The sequence below is a fragment of the Papio anubis genome, chromosome 9, assembly GCF_008728515.1.
Source record: "Papio anubis isolate 15944 chromosome 9, Panubis1.0, whole genome shotgun sequence".
NCBI lineage: Eukaryota > Metazoa > Chordata > Mammalia > Primates > Cercopithecidae > Papio > Papio anubis.
In genome coordinates, this window is record NC_044984.1 from 25,533,785 (window position 1) to 25,554,551 (window position 20,767).

The 20,767-nt window shown below is 38.6% G+C and overlaps 1 protein-coding gene across 2 annotated transcripts in view; it reads right to left on the bottom strand.

Moving 5' to 3' along the window:
- The window catches only part of ITPR2 (inositol 1,4,5-trisphosphate receptor type 2), a 491,137-nt gene that overhangs the window by 339,936 nt on the left and 130,434 nt on the right, over positions 1 to 20,767 (bottom strand). For both annotated transcript variants that reach the window (XM_009180421.4, XM_009180422.4), the window contains exons 11-13: positions 9,347 to 9,495; positions 5,397 to 5,496; positions 4,700 to 4,860 (exon numbers count right to left, since the gene is read on the bottom strand). In XM_009180421.4, the coding sequence (XP_009178685.1) occupies positions 4,700 to 4,860; positions 5,397 to 5,496; positions 9,347 to 9,495 (410 nt within the window). The remainder of the gene's footprint in view (positions 1 to 4,699; positions 4,861 to 5,396; positions 5,497 to 9,346; positions 9,496 to 20,767) is intronic.

Consider the following 20,767-nt stretch of genomic DNA (forward strand, 5'->3'; position numbering starts at 1 on the left):
CAAAAAAATAAAACAGAAATGTGCTAAGAGAGTAAATTCCGGCTGGGTGCGGTAGCTCATGTCTGTAATCCCAGCACTTTGGCAGGCCAAAGCGGGCAGATTACCTGAGGTCAGGAGTTCGAGACCATCCTGGCTAACATGGTGAAACCCCATATCTACTAAAAATACAAAATTAGCCAGGTGTGGTGGTGGGTGCCTATAATCCCAGCTACTCAAGAGGCTGAGGCAGAAGAATCGCTGAGCCTGGGAGGCGGAGCTTGCAGTGAGCCAAGATCACACCACTGCACTCCAGCCTGGGCGACAGAGTGAGACTCTGTCTTAAAAAAAAAAAAAAAAAAAGTAAAGGCAAAATAAAGATATTTTCATATATGTAAAAACTAAAAAGATTATAACCCATAGGCCTCTCCACTGAATGGACTAAAGAATAAATTTCAGCAAGATGAAAAGAGAACGAATAAGTGAGATACAAGTAATAAAGACAGGAGGAAAACATAAAGAAAGGGGCAGAAGAAGTGGTAAAATTATTTTAAAAATAAAATTAATCACTAAAAAAAATTTAGAAACTAAATTTCTCTCTCCAAAAACTACTGAAATAAGATTAAAAAATAAAACAAATATTTTGTTTAAAAAAAAGATGTTTCATTGTCTTTAAAAGAAAGGAATACAATTTATCGGTAGAAACTAAAGGTGGTGCATCATGATTTATGTTGATACATTTATTCTTTTGTGTTTATCAAATTAAAATAAAATTTTACAAATGAAGAGAATAAACACAGAACTATGGTTCTAGACAACTACTACAAGAAAGATGGGAGGGAGAAAGTCAGGGCAAAACCAAAGCATGCTGCAACACTTTTCTTTTATGGGAGGGAGAAAAAAATTAGTAACTTCAAGTTTATCAAGACGAACATACAGTCAAAATGTATGATAAGAATTCAAGCGTAATTGCTAATGAATGAAAATATGACCGAAAGCTTCTAAATCAGTAGAGAAAACAGTAAAATGGTGGGAGGGGAATACAAACTATTAATCTAGCAGAAAGCAAGAAGGAAGTAAAGGAAATGAAAACAAGCTACACTAAAGAAAGAAAAACAAAAATAAAAATGTATTCAAATAAATTTGTCAAATACAAAGTCATTAAACTTGCAAATGTAAACAGACTATCAGTCAGGCACGGTGGTTCACGCCTGTAATCCCAGCACTTTGGGAGGCCAAGAAAGACAGATTGCTTAAACTTAGGAGTTTGAGATTAGCCTGGGCAACATGGCGAACCCTGTCTCTAGAAAAATCCAAAAAATTAGCCGGGTGTGGTGGCACGTGCCTGTGTTCCCAGCTACTTGGGAGTCTGAGGCGAGAGGATCACCTGAACCCAGGAGGTCGAGGCTGCAGTAAGCCATGATTGCACCACTGCACTCCAGCCTTGGCAACACAGCAAGACCCTGCCTCAAAAAAATAAATAAAATAGACTATCAGATTAGACTGTTACAATCAACCTTCTGCTGCTCAATAAAACAAAATGACCAGGAAACCTGAAATAAAAAGATATGGAAAAACAGACATCAGGCAAATGTTAAACTAAAGATTGCTGGTGTCAGGATAGTCATACCTGGCAAATAAAATTTAAGAGAAAATGATGTTGCTCTGAGAAGCAACATCAGAACGACATCTGATCTGGTGATCACATGGTGGATGACCCCTGTTCTAGATCCTGAGCTCCTATCATGGGGAATGAGAACCATCCCTCAAGAGGGTAAGTTTCAGAGACATGGGATAGTCTGTGGCCTTCACCACCACATTAGCACCACATATACCCATGCTGCGTGGCCAAGTGCCTGGCATGTACCAGGAGTTTAGTAATACTGAATTAATCCCATCTCTGAACTCTCACTGCTTGAGAGAAACCCCAGTATTTTGTGCACCCTCAGAGGTAAACACAGTGCAGGAATGTTGGTCAAGGACTGCCTGTGTCACTTCCTCAAGTTCTGGATGGCAGTTAACACCCCTCCATCTTCCCTCCTCTCTCTCTGATGACATGTTCCCAGTCCTCTCTATTTTGTGGGTGTGATCATGTAGAATAAGATTAGAAAATTCCACTGAAAATATTTAAGGTTGAGGATCTTGAAGCATAACACAGGAGCTGTACTTCCAGAGCTCATATTCATTCCTGGGATAAGTAAAGAGGGAAGACAGAGAGAGAGAGAGAGAGAGAGAGAAAAAAAAAAATTCCAACAACACAGGCTTTTTGACACAGATAATAATCGCTTCATTTTCCATAGGGGGAAAAAAGTCAGAGTTGTCAGTTATTTTCAGAAATAATTTTATATTCAATTCCAAACCTGAGAAAATAATACAAATGCATTCAACTCTGCCAACAAGCTCTACCTTACTGACAGGCAGCTTTGAATGAATTTTGATAGGAGGTGGCTTTTCTGAAATTACTAAATTAAGATCAATAATTGTACCTTCATATTTCTTAGGCAAAGCCTTCTCTTTGCTATTAATACGACGTTTTTCACTCCAAAACAGTAGGGAAAGAAAGAAGCAAAGGAAATAAAAATGCATGCTCTCTAGTTAGTCCTAGTCCACCACCTTCCTTAGAATCATCTTGAGAGGTTAAGATAATCTCCAGCCATGACTGAAGAAGAGTGACTTGCACAGGATTCCAGCCAGTGATGGTGGAGAGCCCATAATCTGAATTTTTATCTGTCCTTTTCTTCAAGGAATACCTTAATGCTTAGCAAGGGAGACTTTTTAAGTGAAGCCAAGAAAATTGCTGTGCATATGTAAGAGTGTTAGAAACAAGGAAATAGATGCACAAAAGGAAAAGTGAGATCAATAACAGACAAATAAAAATTCCTATCTGCACATTAGAATCCGTTTCCTGCCATAACGTAGCTCTGATATTTAATTGTCTATAGCCCATAAAAGTGGCCACTTGTTTCTGCTTCCGGCCTTTATTCATTTCCCCTAACAGGGTTGGAGGTGTGACTGAATATACAATAGTTGTTTTGAAATGTAAGTTTGGCAGGGGAAAAAACAGAGGTAAGAACAGAGAGGAAGCTGAGAAACAGCTATTCCATTTGTTTGCATATTTAGGATTTTTTTCTCATTGACAGGGATGGAGGGAAGCAAACTTGGATTTTTTGTTCTTCTGTATTGTAAGATGTGTATCTAAAAAGTTCTAAAACATATAGCTAAGGACTACTGATAAGTGAATCCCATGAAGCCACCACCAACAGCAGGAAATGGAACCCTGCAGGCACCTTTCAAACCTTCAGGGAGCATAATTCCTCCCTCCCCTCTAAGAAGAAACACCATCCTGATTTTTGTCACAATGACTTCCTTGCATTTCCTTATGGTTCTTCTAATTGCTTAAAGGCCCCCAAAGAAATGGAGTGGAGTTTGTTTTTGCTTGTTTTTGAATGTTACACGTAGCATTACAGTGAATGTATTTGTTGTGTCTAGTTTTCACCGAATCCGTTTGTTAAATTTAGCCACGCCATTGCACATAGATGTAGTTCATTTATTTTCATCGCAAAACTGTATCCCATTGTTTGAAAATAACACAGTTTTCATCCTCTATTCAACTGGTGTTGGACATTTGGATGGTTTTCCATTTGGGGTTATTTCAAACAAAGCTGAACATTCTTGAACATGTGTCCTGGTACACATGTGGAGGAGAGTCTTTTGGACAGATGTTCAAGAATGTTCAGCCTAGGAGTGGAATTGGTGAGTCACGGGGTGTTTGCTTCTTTAATTTTGCTAGTTACTGCCAAACTGTTTTCCAAGGTGCATATATCAATTATCATCTCACCAGCTGTGTATGAGAGTTCCAACGTCTGAATGCCTGGGAAATTGGCAAATAGCTTTTTCTTGTTTAAATTAACAGGCATGTAGCAGATCATGAAGAGAGGAAATACAGAGGATGCTTGTGCTTGGGCACACTGGAGAGCATATGGACTTTAAACCATACAGGACTGAATCCCCCCTTAGTATTAACTATGCAGCCTTACCTTGTTTGCTTACCCTCCTCAGTTTTCCTTTATGTAAAACGAGAATACCTATTTCAAGGCTATTTGAAGGATTAGATAAAATATATTTACAGTGTCCAACCTAGTAACTGACACAAAGCAGGCATGCAATAATCGCTAGCTGTCAATATCATTCTCTTTCTTACTTATTTCCAAAACCAGAGCCTAAGAATCAAGGATCCAGTTTCTCTGAACAAGCTATGAGGGCAGAGAGCTACAGCCTGCAGATAATTTTTCTGGTTTTACATATCTGTTTGTTTTCTGGTACCAGAGCTGAGAAATGCATCTTGAATAAATAACATCAGAGAAACACAAAACTTTCTTTAGGTCCTTTAGAACTCTAAATCCAAATATCAAATCATGCACAGCAAAAGGTATTGCAAATCTCCCACAAAGGATTTAAAAAAGAATGACCAGAAAATAACTTAAAACAACTGTTTTCAAGCAAAGCTAAAACAGGACAAGTAAATATTTCACCAGATTTAAATTTGACAAATTTCATTCACTTGCTATGATCAAGAGGAGTAAGTTCCCACCTCATTCAGAAGCAGGTGTGCTATTGAGAATGTTATAAATATTCCCTTAGAGTCATTCATTCACATCAGGCTTACTATAACAACTGACAACTGACTCTTGATTATTTAAGACCCATTTAAAAAGTTACTCACCTCCTTTCATTCTGAGTTATTGTGCCATTTTCTAGCTTTTTAACTGTGGTCGCTAGTACTTTATTGGCATCATTGGCAAAGTCTAAGTCTCGAACTTCAGACAGTGGGACAGACACGATGGCGAACGCTTCTTTATCTTCTTTGGTTTGGCAGGTTCCAATCTGAAATGTGTTTTTCCATTAAGATTAGTTTTATAAACAACTATACAATATTCGTTGAGGACTAACACATCTAGTACTATTTAAGAAATATAAGACAAGAATAGATCATGCAAACACAGTAACTCCCACATGCTTCGTCCACTACGAAAGGCTGTGGGGACACAGAGATTTCCTGCGCCCACTTCCTGCCCTGTTCCAAAGCCCCACTGGAAACCTCTCCCTTTCACACTTGCCCTCTGCTCCAGTTTTGACAGTAGAGAAAAGGCACTCCTGGATTCTACTTCTCCATCCACATGCTGCTACCATTCTTTTTGATGTCTCCGTAGCATCCTCCTGAATCACAGCTTTGCTGCCTCCAACCCATTTAGATCAGCTACCTGAGCAACTGGCAGACATGCATGCTTGATGTAATTAATTGCAATGATATCTAATATTGGTGAAGATGGAGTATAAGGAACGTGTCACACAGCATTCCTATCCTAATCCTATTCGCATGGCATTTGGCTAAAAATTAAACCATATTCAGTGACATTTACCTTTAACATAACAGGCCTCTCTTCATCTGTGTCTATGGGGATACTAGTACTGGTTACCCATGTGTTAGTGCATAAATGCCTTAACCGAACATATGAGTTCCTAAAAGCAAAACAATATAAAAAAACAAATTATAAAAAATTAGCACATTTACATATTGACATCTTTAACAGCTTCATATATGATATGAACATAAATATATATTAACTAGTAATTGACTCAAGATCCCTCTGCTTTAAGGGGAAATTCTGAATTATAGACTATTTCAAAGCATGCAGCATTATTACCTAAGCCAGTAGTTCTCAAAGTGTGGTCCCTAGACCAGTGGCATCAGCATCGCCTGGGAGCTTGTTATTAATACAAATTCTGAAACTTCATCCCCATCGACTGAATCAGAAACTTTGGGGGTGTAGCCCAACAATGAGTAGTTTAATAGGTTCTCCAGGCAGTTCTGATGCATGCTAAACTAAGAACATTGATCAAATAACAAATAACTCAGCTAACACTGCTGGCAGACAGTAGTGTAGTTTGTGTAGTTTAATTATCTGTATGTAAAAGTATTAATGTACAATAAATCCTCATTATTTGTGGCTTCTGTACTTGTGAATTCTCCTGCTCACTAAAATTTATTTGTAACCCCCCAATCAGTATTCAAGGAGCTTTTGTGGTCATTTCAGGACATACATAGAGTGACAAAAATTTAAGTGGCCCAGTAGGCACATTTCCAAGCTGAAGTAGAACAAGATGATGCTCTGCGTCTTGTCTCAGTTCTCATGCTATAAACAAGTGTCCTTTTTGTGCTCTATTTAGTGCCATGTTTTTCACACTTCTGTGCTTTTTTTTGGTGATTTTGATGTTTAAGATGGCCCCCACATGAGGTCTAGAAGTTCCTAAACTTACGCACGTCTAGTGTTCCCAAGCACAAGGCGGCTGTGATATGCCTTACAAAGAAAATACTTGTGCTATATGAGCTTCGTTCATGCATGCGTTATAGTGCTACTGACCACAAATTCAATGTTAATGAATCAGCAACATATATTGAATAAGGTATATTTAAACAGAAGCACACATAGAACAAGGTTATGTATTGGTCAACAAAAATGTTGTGACCAGAAGCTCACAGGAATCTAACTCTGTATTTCCCCTAGGAACAATGGTTCAGTATTTGCTAATTCCATGTAACATATACTTTAAAAATTGACTAGATATGAACTGTGACAGAGTGCCTAAGAAAGGACACCTAGAACTTCATCCTACTCAAGTATTACCATTTTTAGTAAATCTTTTATAATCTTTTGTTATTTCTTTAACAAATATGTGTATAGTGCCTATTAAAAGAAAAGCACAATAAGTACTCTGCCTTCAAGTTGCTTACAGATCAGTATAAAGATAAGGCATAAATATGTCTTACAACATAAGGTAAAAAGCATTAGGGCCAAGAAAAGAAAACCAAATAAAATGCCAAGGGCCTCAGGCAAAGAGATTCATTCAACAACCTGGTTCTGCTCCTTTACAAAAGTAGATAAAATACAAACTGAGCTTCACAACTCTAAAATAGCAGTCCTCCAATCTTTGTTCAAATATCTAGAAATTCTGAAATGCCTCTGTTTTATCACTTAGCATCTTCCGCATTGAATTACACAAGAGACGTAATTTGTACTCAGTTGTCATCAGGTCCCCAAGTGATTTAGTACAGTGATTTAGTTTAAGCAGCACTGGACTATAAAGTTTGAGAAACACTGGACTCCATAGTGGAATCACTTAGGTAATAAATGCTTTAAAAAGAGTAAAGCCTGCACCCCACCTGTGAGACTCTGATTTCATGGTCTCAGCGTGGCCAGGGCATGGCGAGGTGTCAACATTATCCAGGTGAGTCTAATTTACAGTCAACTTGAGAACCACTGTTCTAACTCAGTCTCTAGTTCCTGATCTGTAAGGGTTACTGCCAGTATTCAACAAGATAATATTTATTAAGAACCTGACACAGGACTTAGTACATAAAAAGTGCTCAAGAGTTATATTATAATAGTAGTTATTATTAAGCATTAATTAATGTTGGCTTTAATACAACTAATGACAGATGAATTGATGTTAATACAAAATTCTGCACTATACTGAATAGGGCTTCCACAGTTCTGAAAAGTAATAGATTAACGATTCCATATAAAGGGAGGGTCAGTGGCCATCATCGTGGTTCTATACACTTTCTAGTAAGACCCTTTTATCATTTCCTTAAGCAAACTCTCTTGGTTAGAGTTCAAGAAGGGCTCCCTTTTTGCTGACTTAAATCTAAAATAAGTAAAGTCATAGTAAGGATTGATTAAGGTCCCAGTCCTGGGAGGAGAAAGCCAGAGACCTGGGTCAGGTAAAACCAGAAAGGATCTCTTTACAGGCTTATATTGATGGAACAAAAAAGAGTGAGAGACGGACTCATACAAGGTATGAAATTTGGCAACATTTCTCATGAATGAGAATAGCCACAAAACACCCTGGGAAGCTCTACCAGCAATGTTTCTCAATAGTGTTATTATAGTAACTTTTTACCCTCCCTGGAGGAAACCCACACAATGTCTGCCTTTTTGCACAGGTGCCTTCAGCTTCACCACTGCCATCTGCCAAGGCCAAGCACAATACCGTTCCATCAAGGCCCATTTAGAGCCATCCCACTAACTCTAATAATATGGGCAAGACTCCTCGATGCATCTAGAGACTGCATCACAGCCTTATGGTTGAAAGATGGACAGTTATAGACAGAAAAGCTTAACTAAAATAGTCAAATTTAGCCTGGGCATGGTGGCTCATGCCTGTAATTTTGGCACTTTGAGAAGCTGAGGTGGGAGGATCCCTCGAGCCCAGGAGTTCAAGACCAGCCTAGGCAATATGGCAAAGACTCATCTCTACAAAAATATACAAAAGTTAGCAGGGCATGGTTGTGCATGCCTATAGTCCCAGCTACTCAGGAGGCTGAGGTGGGAGGATCACCTGAGTACCAGAGGTAGAGGATGCAGTGAGCCATGATTATGCCTCTGCACTACACCCTGGGCCACAGAGTGAGATCTTGCCTCAAAAAAGATAAATGAAAAGTAAAATAAAATGGTCAAATTCAAGCAAAAGAATGTAAGATATTGTCTTACCTTAAGTTCTGGCAATCTTATTTCCAATCCCACACCCCCTCACTCACTTTTATCTAATTACTCTGGCCTTCTCACTCGTCCTTAAAAACACCCAGTAAATTTCAACATTTTTCATTTCGTGTTCCTGCTGCTTGAAATATTCCTCTCAGGAAGAGAGGACTTGATTCCTCAATTCATTCAGATCATTCTTCAAAGGTACTAACTCAGAGAGGCCACAGTTGAACTCTCCTACCTGTAAAGAGAACTCTCCACACCCTCCATTTTTTCTTCAAAGCACTTTTATTACCTGACCTTTTATTAATATTTTATGTCTATTGTTTTGTTTACTGCCTGTCTCCCCCATGTGAATGTGAGAGTATAACCAGTTTGCTCACTGTTGTCCTCCCAATGCCAAGGGCAATGCCCGGAATGTAATGGATGTTCAATAGATATTTGTTGACTGAATGACTACATAAATGAACAAATGGATGAATGAAATGAGAAATCTGACATAATGAAACTAAATGATAAATATATAAATAGAAATGTTTTTATATTATTTTTCATTTTAGTAACCAAAGGCCAGATAAGTAATATGAATAAATGATTCTTATAAATTTTTCAGAATTTCTTTGTCCCTGCACATTTTAATTATTTATAAGAATAAAACAAATTATGTTAACCTCCTCACGGAAGAGGCACAATGTTTTACACATTTTTTCTTCACTTATGTTTGCTCCTATGATATCATAAAAATATATTAATATTATTATTTTCATTCCTTACCTACTGGTATAATTATTCAAAGAAACATCTTTTAACCATAATATTTTTTTTACCTTGGAACCAGGCAGTCAGCTCTCTGAAGAGTTGTGGCATCTAGTTCAAAAAGGGATGCAATGTCATTGCCATGTGGGACTGAAACCAAAGTATACATGATCTTCTCCCCTGCCTGGCGTTTTTTCTTTGAAGTTGGATGGTCATCTCTCTGTTGAGGAAGTACAAGGTTATTTACTTTTATCCAGTTTCTTGCTAAACTCTCCAATTAATCAGATGACAGGGTTTAAATGCGCATGTTATTTCTTCCTTGGATTGGAGAAGTGTCTATTTCACATCACCCAGAAACACTGGCTCTAGACCGACAGCCATTGAGCCCTGTCAACAGGGATGAGTCCCACACTCCTGGGGTGGGGTGGGTTGATCTGCCCACATCATTAAGGCACTAGTGGTACCAATAGTTATGGACCCTTCCCTCGTTCTCTTACACCTATTTACAAAGTAGCAATTTTGACCATTCCACAGTTAAAACAAACACAGAGAAGAGCCTGTGTGTTGAATCATCTAGATTTCTTAAGTTAAAGTAAGCATGGCAGTGTGCAGGAGTTCATACCTAACTCCCCAGGCATAATAATACTTGGAGAAGTGCAGAATCAACAGCAACATTCCCATTCACCACCTGCTTGCGGCCCTAGATTTAAGAACATACTATAATTCCATAAGAAACAAAATAAAAGGAGATCTCCACAAACAGACACCTTCATAATGATGTGAAACTTGGTCAAAGGTTCCAGCACACCCTACCATTTTAAGCAGGTGCCAACACGAGATTAATGAGTTTGTGCTTTCACTTGAACTTCCGCAAGTCCCAGTACCCCATGGAAGAACTGGTTGCACAAGAAACCAAAACAGGGGATGCAATATAAGCTTGGTAGTTAGTAGATAAAAATAGCGACTTACACATATTTATTAAAACAGGCGAAATTTGATAATGAGAGTGGAAGAGAGAAAGACAGACAGACACACTGTCACTGCACCATCACAGGACGGTGAATGAAACTGAGGGAAGGAAGGGATGCTCAAAAGGCAGATGCAAGCAGCATACTATATCCATGGGCAAGTGTTTCTTTAATGGCTGCTGCGACAAGATATTACTCCTGATCATCCCAGAACATTCACCTGGAGTCCCTACCCCCTCCCAGAGAGTGGCAATATCATTTTACTTGGATCAAAACAGCCTTGCAGTTTTGTTTCTGGACTCTTCTGTAAATGGTGCATAAATTGGTAGCACCGTTGAAATGGGAATGGGCAGAGGGAACTGCCAGGTTTCCTAAACAGGAGGAGGATTGTTATCTGCTAAAACCCTCACAGCCTTGCAGCACCAGGTAGCTCTTGTCATCTTTGACTTCTGTGTCTTCCACAGAGATCAAAATTCATAGTTAAATAAAAGCAGGGGTTCAGCAAACTCTCCACAAAGGGTGACCCTCATAACAGTAGTTTCTTATTTGTAAATATAAACGCTGTTTATTGACTAGAAAAGGGCATACTTGGCATACTATACATCATAAGGGAGTATGGGCATGTGAGAACGAAGAAAATGCAGAAACAGTTAGCAAATAATACTTCTGAATTTTTTTTTTAAGACAAGGTCTCACTCTGTTGCCCAGGCTGGAGTGCAGTGGCACAATCAAGGCTCACAATAGTCTCACTCTCCAAGGCTCAACAGATCCTCCCACCTCAGCCTCCCGGGTAGCTGGGGCTACAGACGTGTGCCATCACACTGGCTAATTTTTATAATTATTGTACTAACTGGACCTCACTATGTTGCTGAGGCTGGTCTCGAACTCTTGAGTTCAAGCGATCCTCCCTGCTCGGCCTCCCAAAGGTTGGGATTACAGGAGTGGGCCACTGCACCTGGCTGATATTTCTAAATTTATCCAGAGCTTCTCACAATACCAAAGCCATTCCTTTGGTTGTTCTCATTAATCCCACAACAAAAAATTTAAGAGAGAGAAAAGTAAGCATTATAATTTCCATTGAGCAAAGAGATGAGTGCAGTTACCTAAAAAGAGATGAAAGATGAGGGAAGGGGAAAAAGAAAGGGGAGGAAGAAGGAGGAGAGGAAGAAGAAGGAGAAGGGAAAAGAGGGAAAGAAGGAAGGAGAGGGGGTGGGGAGAAAGGATGGAGAACCGGAAGGGAGCAGTGGATGGTGGTAATGAACGCTCAGCCCCAAATTCAACTGACCAGGCCCTGAATCCAAGCCAACCCAAGCCAGAGGCCAGGCCTGAGGCCCTTAAATACTGTAAGAGTCACTCCTCTAAGAGTAAATAAGAACTCACGGCTAAGACCCTCCCCCTCCCCCAAGTCTTCTGAAAAAGTTACCTTGGGTCATGGGACCCACTTTCATGGTGATTTGCATGAAGGATGAAGAAGTCTAAGATCTTGGAGACAAAATTTATGAGGGGGGAACCCACCCTCTCGTCCCTCAAGAAGAAAGTCTAAATGCCTTTAAATAATCCAATAATGAGAGTAGTCTGTCCAGACAAATGAGTTCGAAGAGATGGCTGGCACAATGGCCTTAATAGCTTAGGATCATGGACTCTCTTCCCAAATAATCTCTAGTAGTAGTTAGCAGTTAACCTCTAGTGGTAGTTGGCAGTTACTCAAGTGAAATTCTATTGAAATTTATTCCCTGGGTTTTAATTAGTCTCTTTGAAACTTTAGACAGCACTTTCACAGTTTTATCCTGCATTGCAATTCCCACAATGGGTTGTGAGTAAGATCCTTAAAAAAAAAAAAAAAAAAGTGGGGAGAGTGAGCTAGTTTGGATGGAAAGGTAGCAAGAGGGGAAAAAGAAGAAAAGGGAAGTGAGAGTGGTACACTAGAAGAAAAGCAGGAGTGTGCAAGAAAAATGGCCTCTGGTCCAGTGTCACTGAATATTCTTTTTATTAGCAGGGAAAAAAAATGATGTCTAAAAATATGTATAGCTTACTAAGGAGTGAGAGCTATGAGTTAATATTATTAACCTATTTTTTAGATGAGAACACTGAGGCTTTAGGGGCCAAGTTTGCATAATTCTCATGTGGTAGAGCTGAATAGCAAATCCAGCTCTAGCTGACTCCACAGTCCTAACCTGTTAACTATTATGCTACAGAGAGACCCTGATCATCAAGAAGGCTCCCAGAAAACCATCAACTAACAACCTGGAGAAGATAAACATAATGGACTCTCCATGTTTTCCTGTTTTGCTCTACTTCTGTGACTGCCTGTTGCTGGGTTTATTTTTTTAAAACAAAAGAAACCAAGATGCCAAGAAAAGCCTAGGACCAGATGGCTTCACAGCTGAATTCTACCAAACATTCAAAGAACACCAATCCTTCTTAAACTCTTCCAAAAAAAAAAAAAAAAAAGAAGTAGAAAAGATACTATCAAACTCATTTTATGAGGCTATCATTACCCTAATACCAAAGCCAGACAAAGATACCACAAGAGAAAATCTATAGGCCAATATCTATTAATATAGATGCAAAAATTCTCATCAAAATACCAGCAAACCAAATTCAACAACAGGTCAAAAAGTGTATACACCATGACTAAGTGGGATTTATCCCTAGGATGCAAGGTTGGTTTAAACACATGCAAAACTACCAATGTGATATACCACATTAACAGAATAAAACATAAAAAGCACACGATCATCTCAATCAATGCAGAGAAAGCACTTGACAAAGTTCAACATCCTTTCATGATTAAAAAAAAAAACTCTCAACAAAATAGGTGTAGAAGGAAATTTCCTCAACATGATAAAGGCCATTTATGAAAAGCCCATAGCTGATATCATAGTCAATGGGGAAAACCTGAATGCTTTTCTTCCAAGACTTAGTACAAGGCAAAACTGCCCACTCTCACCATTTCTATTTAACACAGTACTGGAATTATTAGCAAGAGCACATAGACAAGAAAAAGAAATAAAGATTGGGAAAGAAGAGGTAAAATTATCCCTGTTTCAAGTGACAGGATCTTATATGTAGAAATCTTAAATACTCCACTAAAAACTGTTAGAACTAATCAATGAATTTAGTAAAGTTGCAGGATACAAAATCCACATACAAAAATCAGTCACATTCCTTTTCACCAATAAGAATCTATCTGAAAAGATATCAATTCCATTTATATTAGCGTCAAAAACAATTCCATTTATAATAGCGTCAAAGAGAATAAAATATTTAGGAATAAATTTAACCAAAGAAGTGAAAGATCTGTACTCTGAAAACTATAAAACACAGAGGAAAGGAACTGAAGAAGATACAAATCAATGGAAAAATATCTCATGTTCATAGATTGAAAGAATCAATATTAGTAAAATGTCCATACTACCTAAAGCAATATACAGATTCAGTGCAATCCCTATGAAAATTCCAATGGCATTTTCAATTGGAAATGGAAATAACAACCCTAAAAGTTGTATGGAACCGCCAAAGACCCAGAGTCTTCAAAACAATCTTAAAAAAGAAATGCAAAGTTGGAGCCATCATACTTCCTGATTTCAAATTATATTACAAAACAACATTAATCAAAACAGTATGGTATTGGCATAAAAACAGATACATAGACCAATGGAATAGAATAGTAAGCCCAAAAATAAACCCAAGCATACACAGTCAACTAATTTTTGACAAGGCCATCAAGATGACACAATGGGAAAGTATAGTCTCTTCAATAAATTGTGATGGGAAAACGAGATATCCACATGCAAAAAAAAAATGAAACTGGACCCTTATCATACACCATACATAAAAATCAACTCAAAAGATCTGAGCATAAGATCTGAAACCAAAAAACTCCTAGAAGAAAACACAGAAGCAAAGCTTCTTCATATTGATGTTGACAAGGATTTTTTGGCTATCTCACCAAAAGCACAGGCAACAAAAGCAAAAATAAACAAAGTGGGACTACATCAGACTAAAAAGCTCTACACAGCAAAGGAAACAATCATCAAAATGAAAAAAGCAGCCAATGAATTAAAAAAAATATATTTGCAAACTAAGCCAGATAAAAGTTTAATATACAAAATATATAAGGAATTCACAAAACTCAGCCAAGAAACAAGTAACTCAATTAAAAAATGGACAAAGGACCTGAATAGACATTTCTCAAAAGAAGACATTCAAATAGCTAACAGGTATAAGAAAAGGTGCCCAACAGCACTAATCATCAAGGAAATGCAAATCAAAACCACAATGAGATGTCACCTCACGCCAGTTAGAATGGCTATTTTCAAAAAGACAAGAGATAACAAGTGCTGAGGAAGGTGTGAAGAAAAGGAAACCCTTGTGCATTGCATTGTTGGTGGGACCACAGATTGGCATGGCCATTGTGGAAAACAATATGGAAGTTCCTAAAGAAATTAAAAATAATACTACTATAAGCCCTAGTAGTACCTCTTCTGGGCATATTCCCAAAGGAAATGAAATACCACCTCATAAAGAAACATACACTCTCACACTCATTGCAGTATTATTCACAATAGCCAAGACATGGAAACAACCTAAGTATCCATCAACAGATGAACAGATAAAGAAATTTGCGCTATATATATGTTTATATACAAAATATGATTCATCCTTGTAAAAGGAGATCCTGCCATTTGTGACAACATAGATGAAACTAGAGAACATTATGCTAAGTTAAAAAAAAAATACACAGAAAGGAAAAAAAGCACATGCTCTCACTTATATGTGGAATCTAAACAACAACAACAAAACAGAAAAAAAAAAAAAACACAATACATAGAAATAAAGAGAACAGAATAGAACGATGATTACCAGGAGCAGGGGGAATGGGGAAATAGAGGTCACAGTGTACAAAGTCACATATCTGTAGGATGAATAAGGCTAGAGATCTAATGCAGGGCATGTGGAGTATAGTTAATAATCGTGTATTCTATACTGGAAATTTGCTAAGAGAGCCAATTTTAGGTATTTTTATCACAAAAATAAAAGGTAACTATGTGACATGATGGATATGTTAATTTGATTGACTACAGTAACATTTTACTATACATATGTGTATCAAAACATCATGTTATATACCTTAACTATATACAATTTTAAAATGAAAAAGAGGCCAGGAACAGTGGCTCATGCCTATAATCCTAGCACTTTGGGAGGCCGAGGCAGGTGGATCACCTGAGCTCAGAAGTTCAAGACCAGCCTGGGCAACATGGCAAAACCCCATCTCTACAAAAAGTACAAAAATTAGGCATGGTGGCACATGCCTATGGTCTCAGCTACTTAGGAGGCTGTGGTGGGAGGATCACCTGAGCCCAGGAGGTCGAGGCTACAGTGAGCCGAGATTGCATCACTGCATTCCAGCCTCAGCGACAGAGTAAAACTCTGTCTCAAAAAGGAGAAAAGAAAAAAGTGAGGGAGGGAGGCAGGTGGGGAGGAAAGGGAAGGAAGGGATGGAGGGAAGGATGGAGTGAAGGGCAAACTCAAAAGTGTGTTGCTTCATTGATCTATATCATGTAGCTCAACATTAAAATCTAGGTGTTATAATACGATTAGGATGGCAAAAACACAGTTTTTGAACCGAAGGCCTTGAAATCTGATAGTGACACTAAAGCCACACTGCTGTCCAACTGCAAACAGCTGAGGCAAAAAGCCCTGAACAAGGTCTATGCAATCCTCTTTCACAGGGCCCAGTAGAAGACCATGTGCAAGTAGGAATTCCTTCTCAGGGTTAAAAACTATAGTGACATCTGATACTGAAGAGGACAATGATTACAAAGAACATGGCATACAAAAGGAAGGAAGGAGGAGGTTTAGAAGAGGAAGTGATAATTCTAAAAGAAAGCAAAGGATGTTTGTTTTTAATGATATCCTCAGTAACATGAAAACTTGGAGAGAAATAGACCAGGAGAATTACAGTCACAAAGAAATACTGGAAAGAGCTTTAGGGATTTTGCAATCCTATTGCAGCCAAAAGAAAGAGCCACAAGCACACTAAGTGTTGTTAATACATGTGAGAGAAGATTGCCTTAGAATATAAGGACACAGAAATTATGAACAAGATCAATCAGTTATACAAAAAACCCAAAGGATTTTTGTGACTATTATAGGCAATGGGATTTGGGCACAAGTGGCTTAAGTGGAATATTGGGAAGGCACAATTAAAACATAATATTAACTAACGAAGATAAAACGTTATCAGTCATAATGAACCATGTTTGAATAAAGGCTTATTAACAGAAGATCAGCACGTAACCCAAATAAATGGAGAATCAAACAGTTTCTCTCACCATTGCCTCGTGTAGATTCAATAAATGGCCAGTCTTCTTGGAAAAATAGCATATCCTTAAAAGGAGTACGTGTCATCTAATTTCCTGAGTCTCCTGCACCCCAATATTGTAATTTAGCCTTTGATACATATTCTACTTCAAGGAAAATGCACCAACTGACCCAAATATTTAGATCTATTTGGCAATTGAAAGTTGGCATTGTGGTTTATTCATCAGTCTTTTGTGAGTTCATTTAGCAGGAGTTAATCCTCCTGCATTTATTCCTCTTTTAAAATGCTAATGAAATAAATTTTCTAGACTCATAAGAAGAGATCGGACCCAGGTTCCTAGAGATTGCCCTCCTACTCTAGCCTCCGTGGTAATGTCTCCCTGTAAAGGCCTAACAAGAGTAGTCAGGGACCTCTCTATTTTGACATTCTCACGCTACAACAATTAGACTCTCTTCCAAACACAGAAAAAACTCACCAATTAGGGTTAATTAAAAGAGGTCACTCTGAATTACTTATACTGTTTAAGACTTGTGGTTTTATTTTAATTACATAGGATAAGTGGAATGCGCTATTCCACCCTTCAACAGTTCACTTAGGTTCTTGGAAAATGGCTTTAATGAAATGAAAATCTCCATTTATAAATAGCATACAACACTCGTTTACGTGTGAATAAGAAATTCAAACATGTTTAGAAGATTTTTTTGTTTGTTTGTTTTGTTTTGTTTAAGACAGAGTCTCTGTCACCCAGGCTTGAGTGCAGTGGTGTGATCTCAGCTCACTGCAACCTCTGATGCCCAGGTTCAAGAGATTCTCCTGCCTCAGCCTCCCAAGTAGCTGAGATTACAGGCACCTGCCACCCAGCCCAGCTAATTTTTTTTTTTTTTGTATTTTTAGTAGAGACGAGGTTTCACCCTTCTGGTCAGGCTGGTATTGAACTCCTGATCTCATGATCCACCCGCCTCAGCCTCCCAAAGTGCTGGGATTACAGGCGTGAGCCACCGCGCACTGTGCTGTAGCCTTAAGCATTCTGCTTTCATTCTCTTGTACTCTGTTAATTTGCTTAATAAACTCTCTTGGTAGACAGTCTGACAGTAAACGTCAAGCCCACTCCTTCAAATGTGCCCTCAAGCCAGCCTCTAATGACATCTGAATAATGTGTGATAAGTATACAATTTTTAATGTATGGCTCAAGCCTCAACATAGAAAAAAGTCAAAAATATATCGATAACCTGAAGACAATTCAGTTTAAAATTGTGTCCTTGTGGCTTTTGTTTATAAACTCATATTGATTTTTTTAAGACAAAAGACACAGAAACACTAGTTTCCCACAGAGAATTACAGAAGTGCAGTGCCCTCTCTCTTGCATCATGAAAATACATTAAGGTATGACAGAACTTAAACAGGTATTAAATTTAACCTCAGCTAGCTCTCCAAAACACTCTCAATTTAGGGTAACGCAGGGCCTTGAATGTTAACCTGGTCTATTGAGCTCTTAATCAAACGAGCATTTTTCACTCAGAAAGAAAGCCACGCAGCCTCTCAGGTTGTACATGGAGAAAATCCGCTATGAAAAGCCAGCTGAGTCAACTCAACTAATGGCTCTCCTTGCTTTCCATGCCATCCTGGGGCCTGCAGGCATCCGCAAAGCAGTCAGCTCCTAGAACACCTTCTCTGTTGACTCATTTGTGAGTCATCGAATTTTTTGCACAGACATCACGTTGCAATTCTGTTGTTGGGAGCCAGAGACATTCTGTAAGAAATGTCTGCATTTGCAGAGTTGGTTCAGACCTGTGAGTGGCCACAGCAGCGTAACGACATGCAGGCACGTGTGTTTTTGTTCACATCCTCCGGGGCTCTCACTACTGACTTTATGTAACCACACATAACACTGCCATTTACAGCTGCAAATACTTCTCTTGCCGAGGTTCCTTAACAAACTGCTACTCTCAAATTAATTTCTGATAGAACCTTTGTTTCTGTGTTTTCCTTATCACCTTGTCACTGATGAATATATAGTAAAACAAGGAAATTCAGGGGTCAGAATCTGGTACTCAGGAAAATTTGAGGGTCTGTCAGAATCTGGTACACCCCCCACCCCCCACATTCTATGGAACAGGATTTTCAGTTGTATTTCCACAAAGTTCCCTGGTTCCTGGAGCATTTCTGTTGATGTATATAAATGCACATAGACTGGTGGTTCTCAACAGGGAATATTTGCCCCCCAGGGGGCATTTGGCAATTTCTGGGCAACTGTTAGTCGCCACAATCAGGGGCCTGCTATTGGCACCTGGTGAGTAGAGGCTGTAGACGCTGCTAAACATCCTACAGGCAAAAGTCATCCCACCACAACAAAGAATTATCTGGCCCAATATGGCAGAAACCCCAACATCTAAAACAGACATTCCCAAGAAAAATCAGATCACATTCCACATAAATATGGTAATGTTAAGATGGGTAGCGTTAATTCCAAAAAATGCCCCTTCAAAGAGCCATTTGAAAAGATGCAGCCTTTCAAGAAGAAACCAATGACTGTCAGGTTCCCAGCTGGGCTTGATACGGTTCCAATGTTTACAGGGTCCCTGTGGATGCTGTACATTTGTAAGATTGGAAATAACAGACTCCTTTGTAGAATAAATACAGCAATTTGTGTCTTAATGGGAGCTCTGACACACACTGCCTCATTTCAGCGGCACCATGCATGAACCTTTGAAACTTCAAATATGGAAGGCAACATTTTGATAAAGGTTTCTAAATTACAACAAAAAAAATATTAACTGGGCATTAAATAGACAACATCAGGAGAACGAGGAAAGAAAAAATCAGCATGGTCATAATAAAGTCAGTGTTACTGGAACCCAGATCTGAGGTGAAACAGTATTCTGTTTTGGGAAATTGATTGCATATTTCACAGGCTGGAGATAAACTCTAGCAGCCCCTTTGTTTTCTTCTTTAGACAGAAAAATAATTATTGCTCTGTGGCAAATGGTCTATAAAATAGGAAGCTGTATTGGTAGCTTTATGGCTCCACATTCCCAATTTTCTTTGCTCTCAAGCTAGGTATTCTGGAGAGGAAAAAAAATTAAATCAACTGTCTCCAGTTGGATGTCTCCCTGAGATGACAGATGAGACTCAGTCATAAACCTCCACAGCAAAAGCAGACCCATCTGTGTTGAACGCAATTAAGGTGCTGCCAGTAACAACGGCTTAAACAGAAGAGCACTCTTTCTCACCTTTAGAGGTCAATGAAGAAGTCGTGTTTTGGAATAAAAAGAAGAAAAACTATGAAGTCTAACTAAAAGTTTGATTAACAGAAAGAGTGAACTTCACCATGGATGTATGATCATTTATATAGTTTGTGCCATTCCATAGAACCTCCATGCCCTATGTAGTCAACACTCGGTATCTGCAGGGGATCGGTTCCAGGACCCCCTGCAAATAGAAAAATCTGCTCAAGTTTCTTATGTAAAATTGCATAGTATTTGCATATAACCTATACATATCCTCTTATATACTTTAAATCCTCTGTAGATTAGTCATAATATCTAATACAGTGTAAGTGTCAGGTAAATACTTGTTATATCGTATTGTTTTTTAATTTATATTATTATATTTTGGTGTTTTTGATCTGTGGATGTTTGAATACACAGATGCAAAACCCCTGCATAGGGAGGAAGACTGTATTCTCCCACTCTGTTCAGGCCAAAAAATCATCAGTAGTATCAGCAAATATTACGTAGTAGAAAGGAGATGCGCAAAGATTTAATTCAGTTGTACAATTTGAAATTTTGATATGATGCTCTTTTAATAGAAATAACTTACAAATTCAAAGTGTTTCCATCTGTCTGATCTTATTTTATCCTCATGGCATGCAGGTGAAGTACATAAGACAAACGTCTTCATCCCATTACACAGGTGGGGAAACTGAGTCTCAAGAAAGCTATCTCACTTGTCCAAGGCCACACAAGTTAATGGTGGTGCTAGAACAAGACTCTCTTGGCCCTACACCATGCTGAAGAAGTCACACAGAATATCACAAAAATAAACCTTGTGAGAGAGAAAAGCAGCAGCCCCTGACATCCAATAGGTGGTCTGGTCCTCTTAGCAAGGCCATGCTGTTCTCTCTTGAACAATTTCACAGAATGTCATCAGACAAGGCCACTCTGTGACTGTGATGGATCAAGACAAAACAAGAC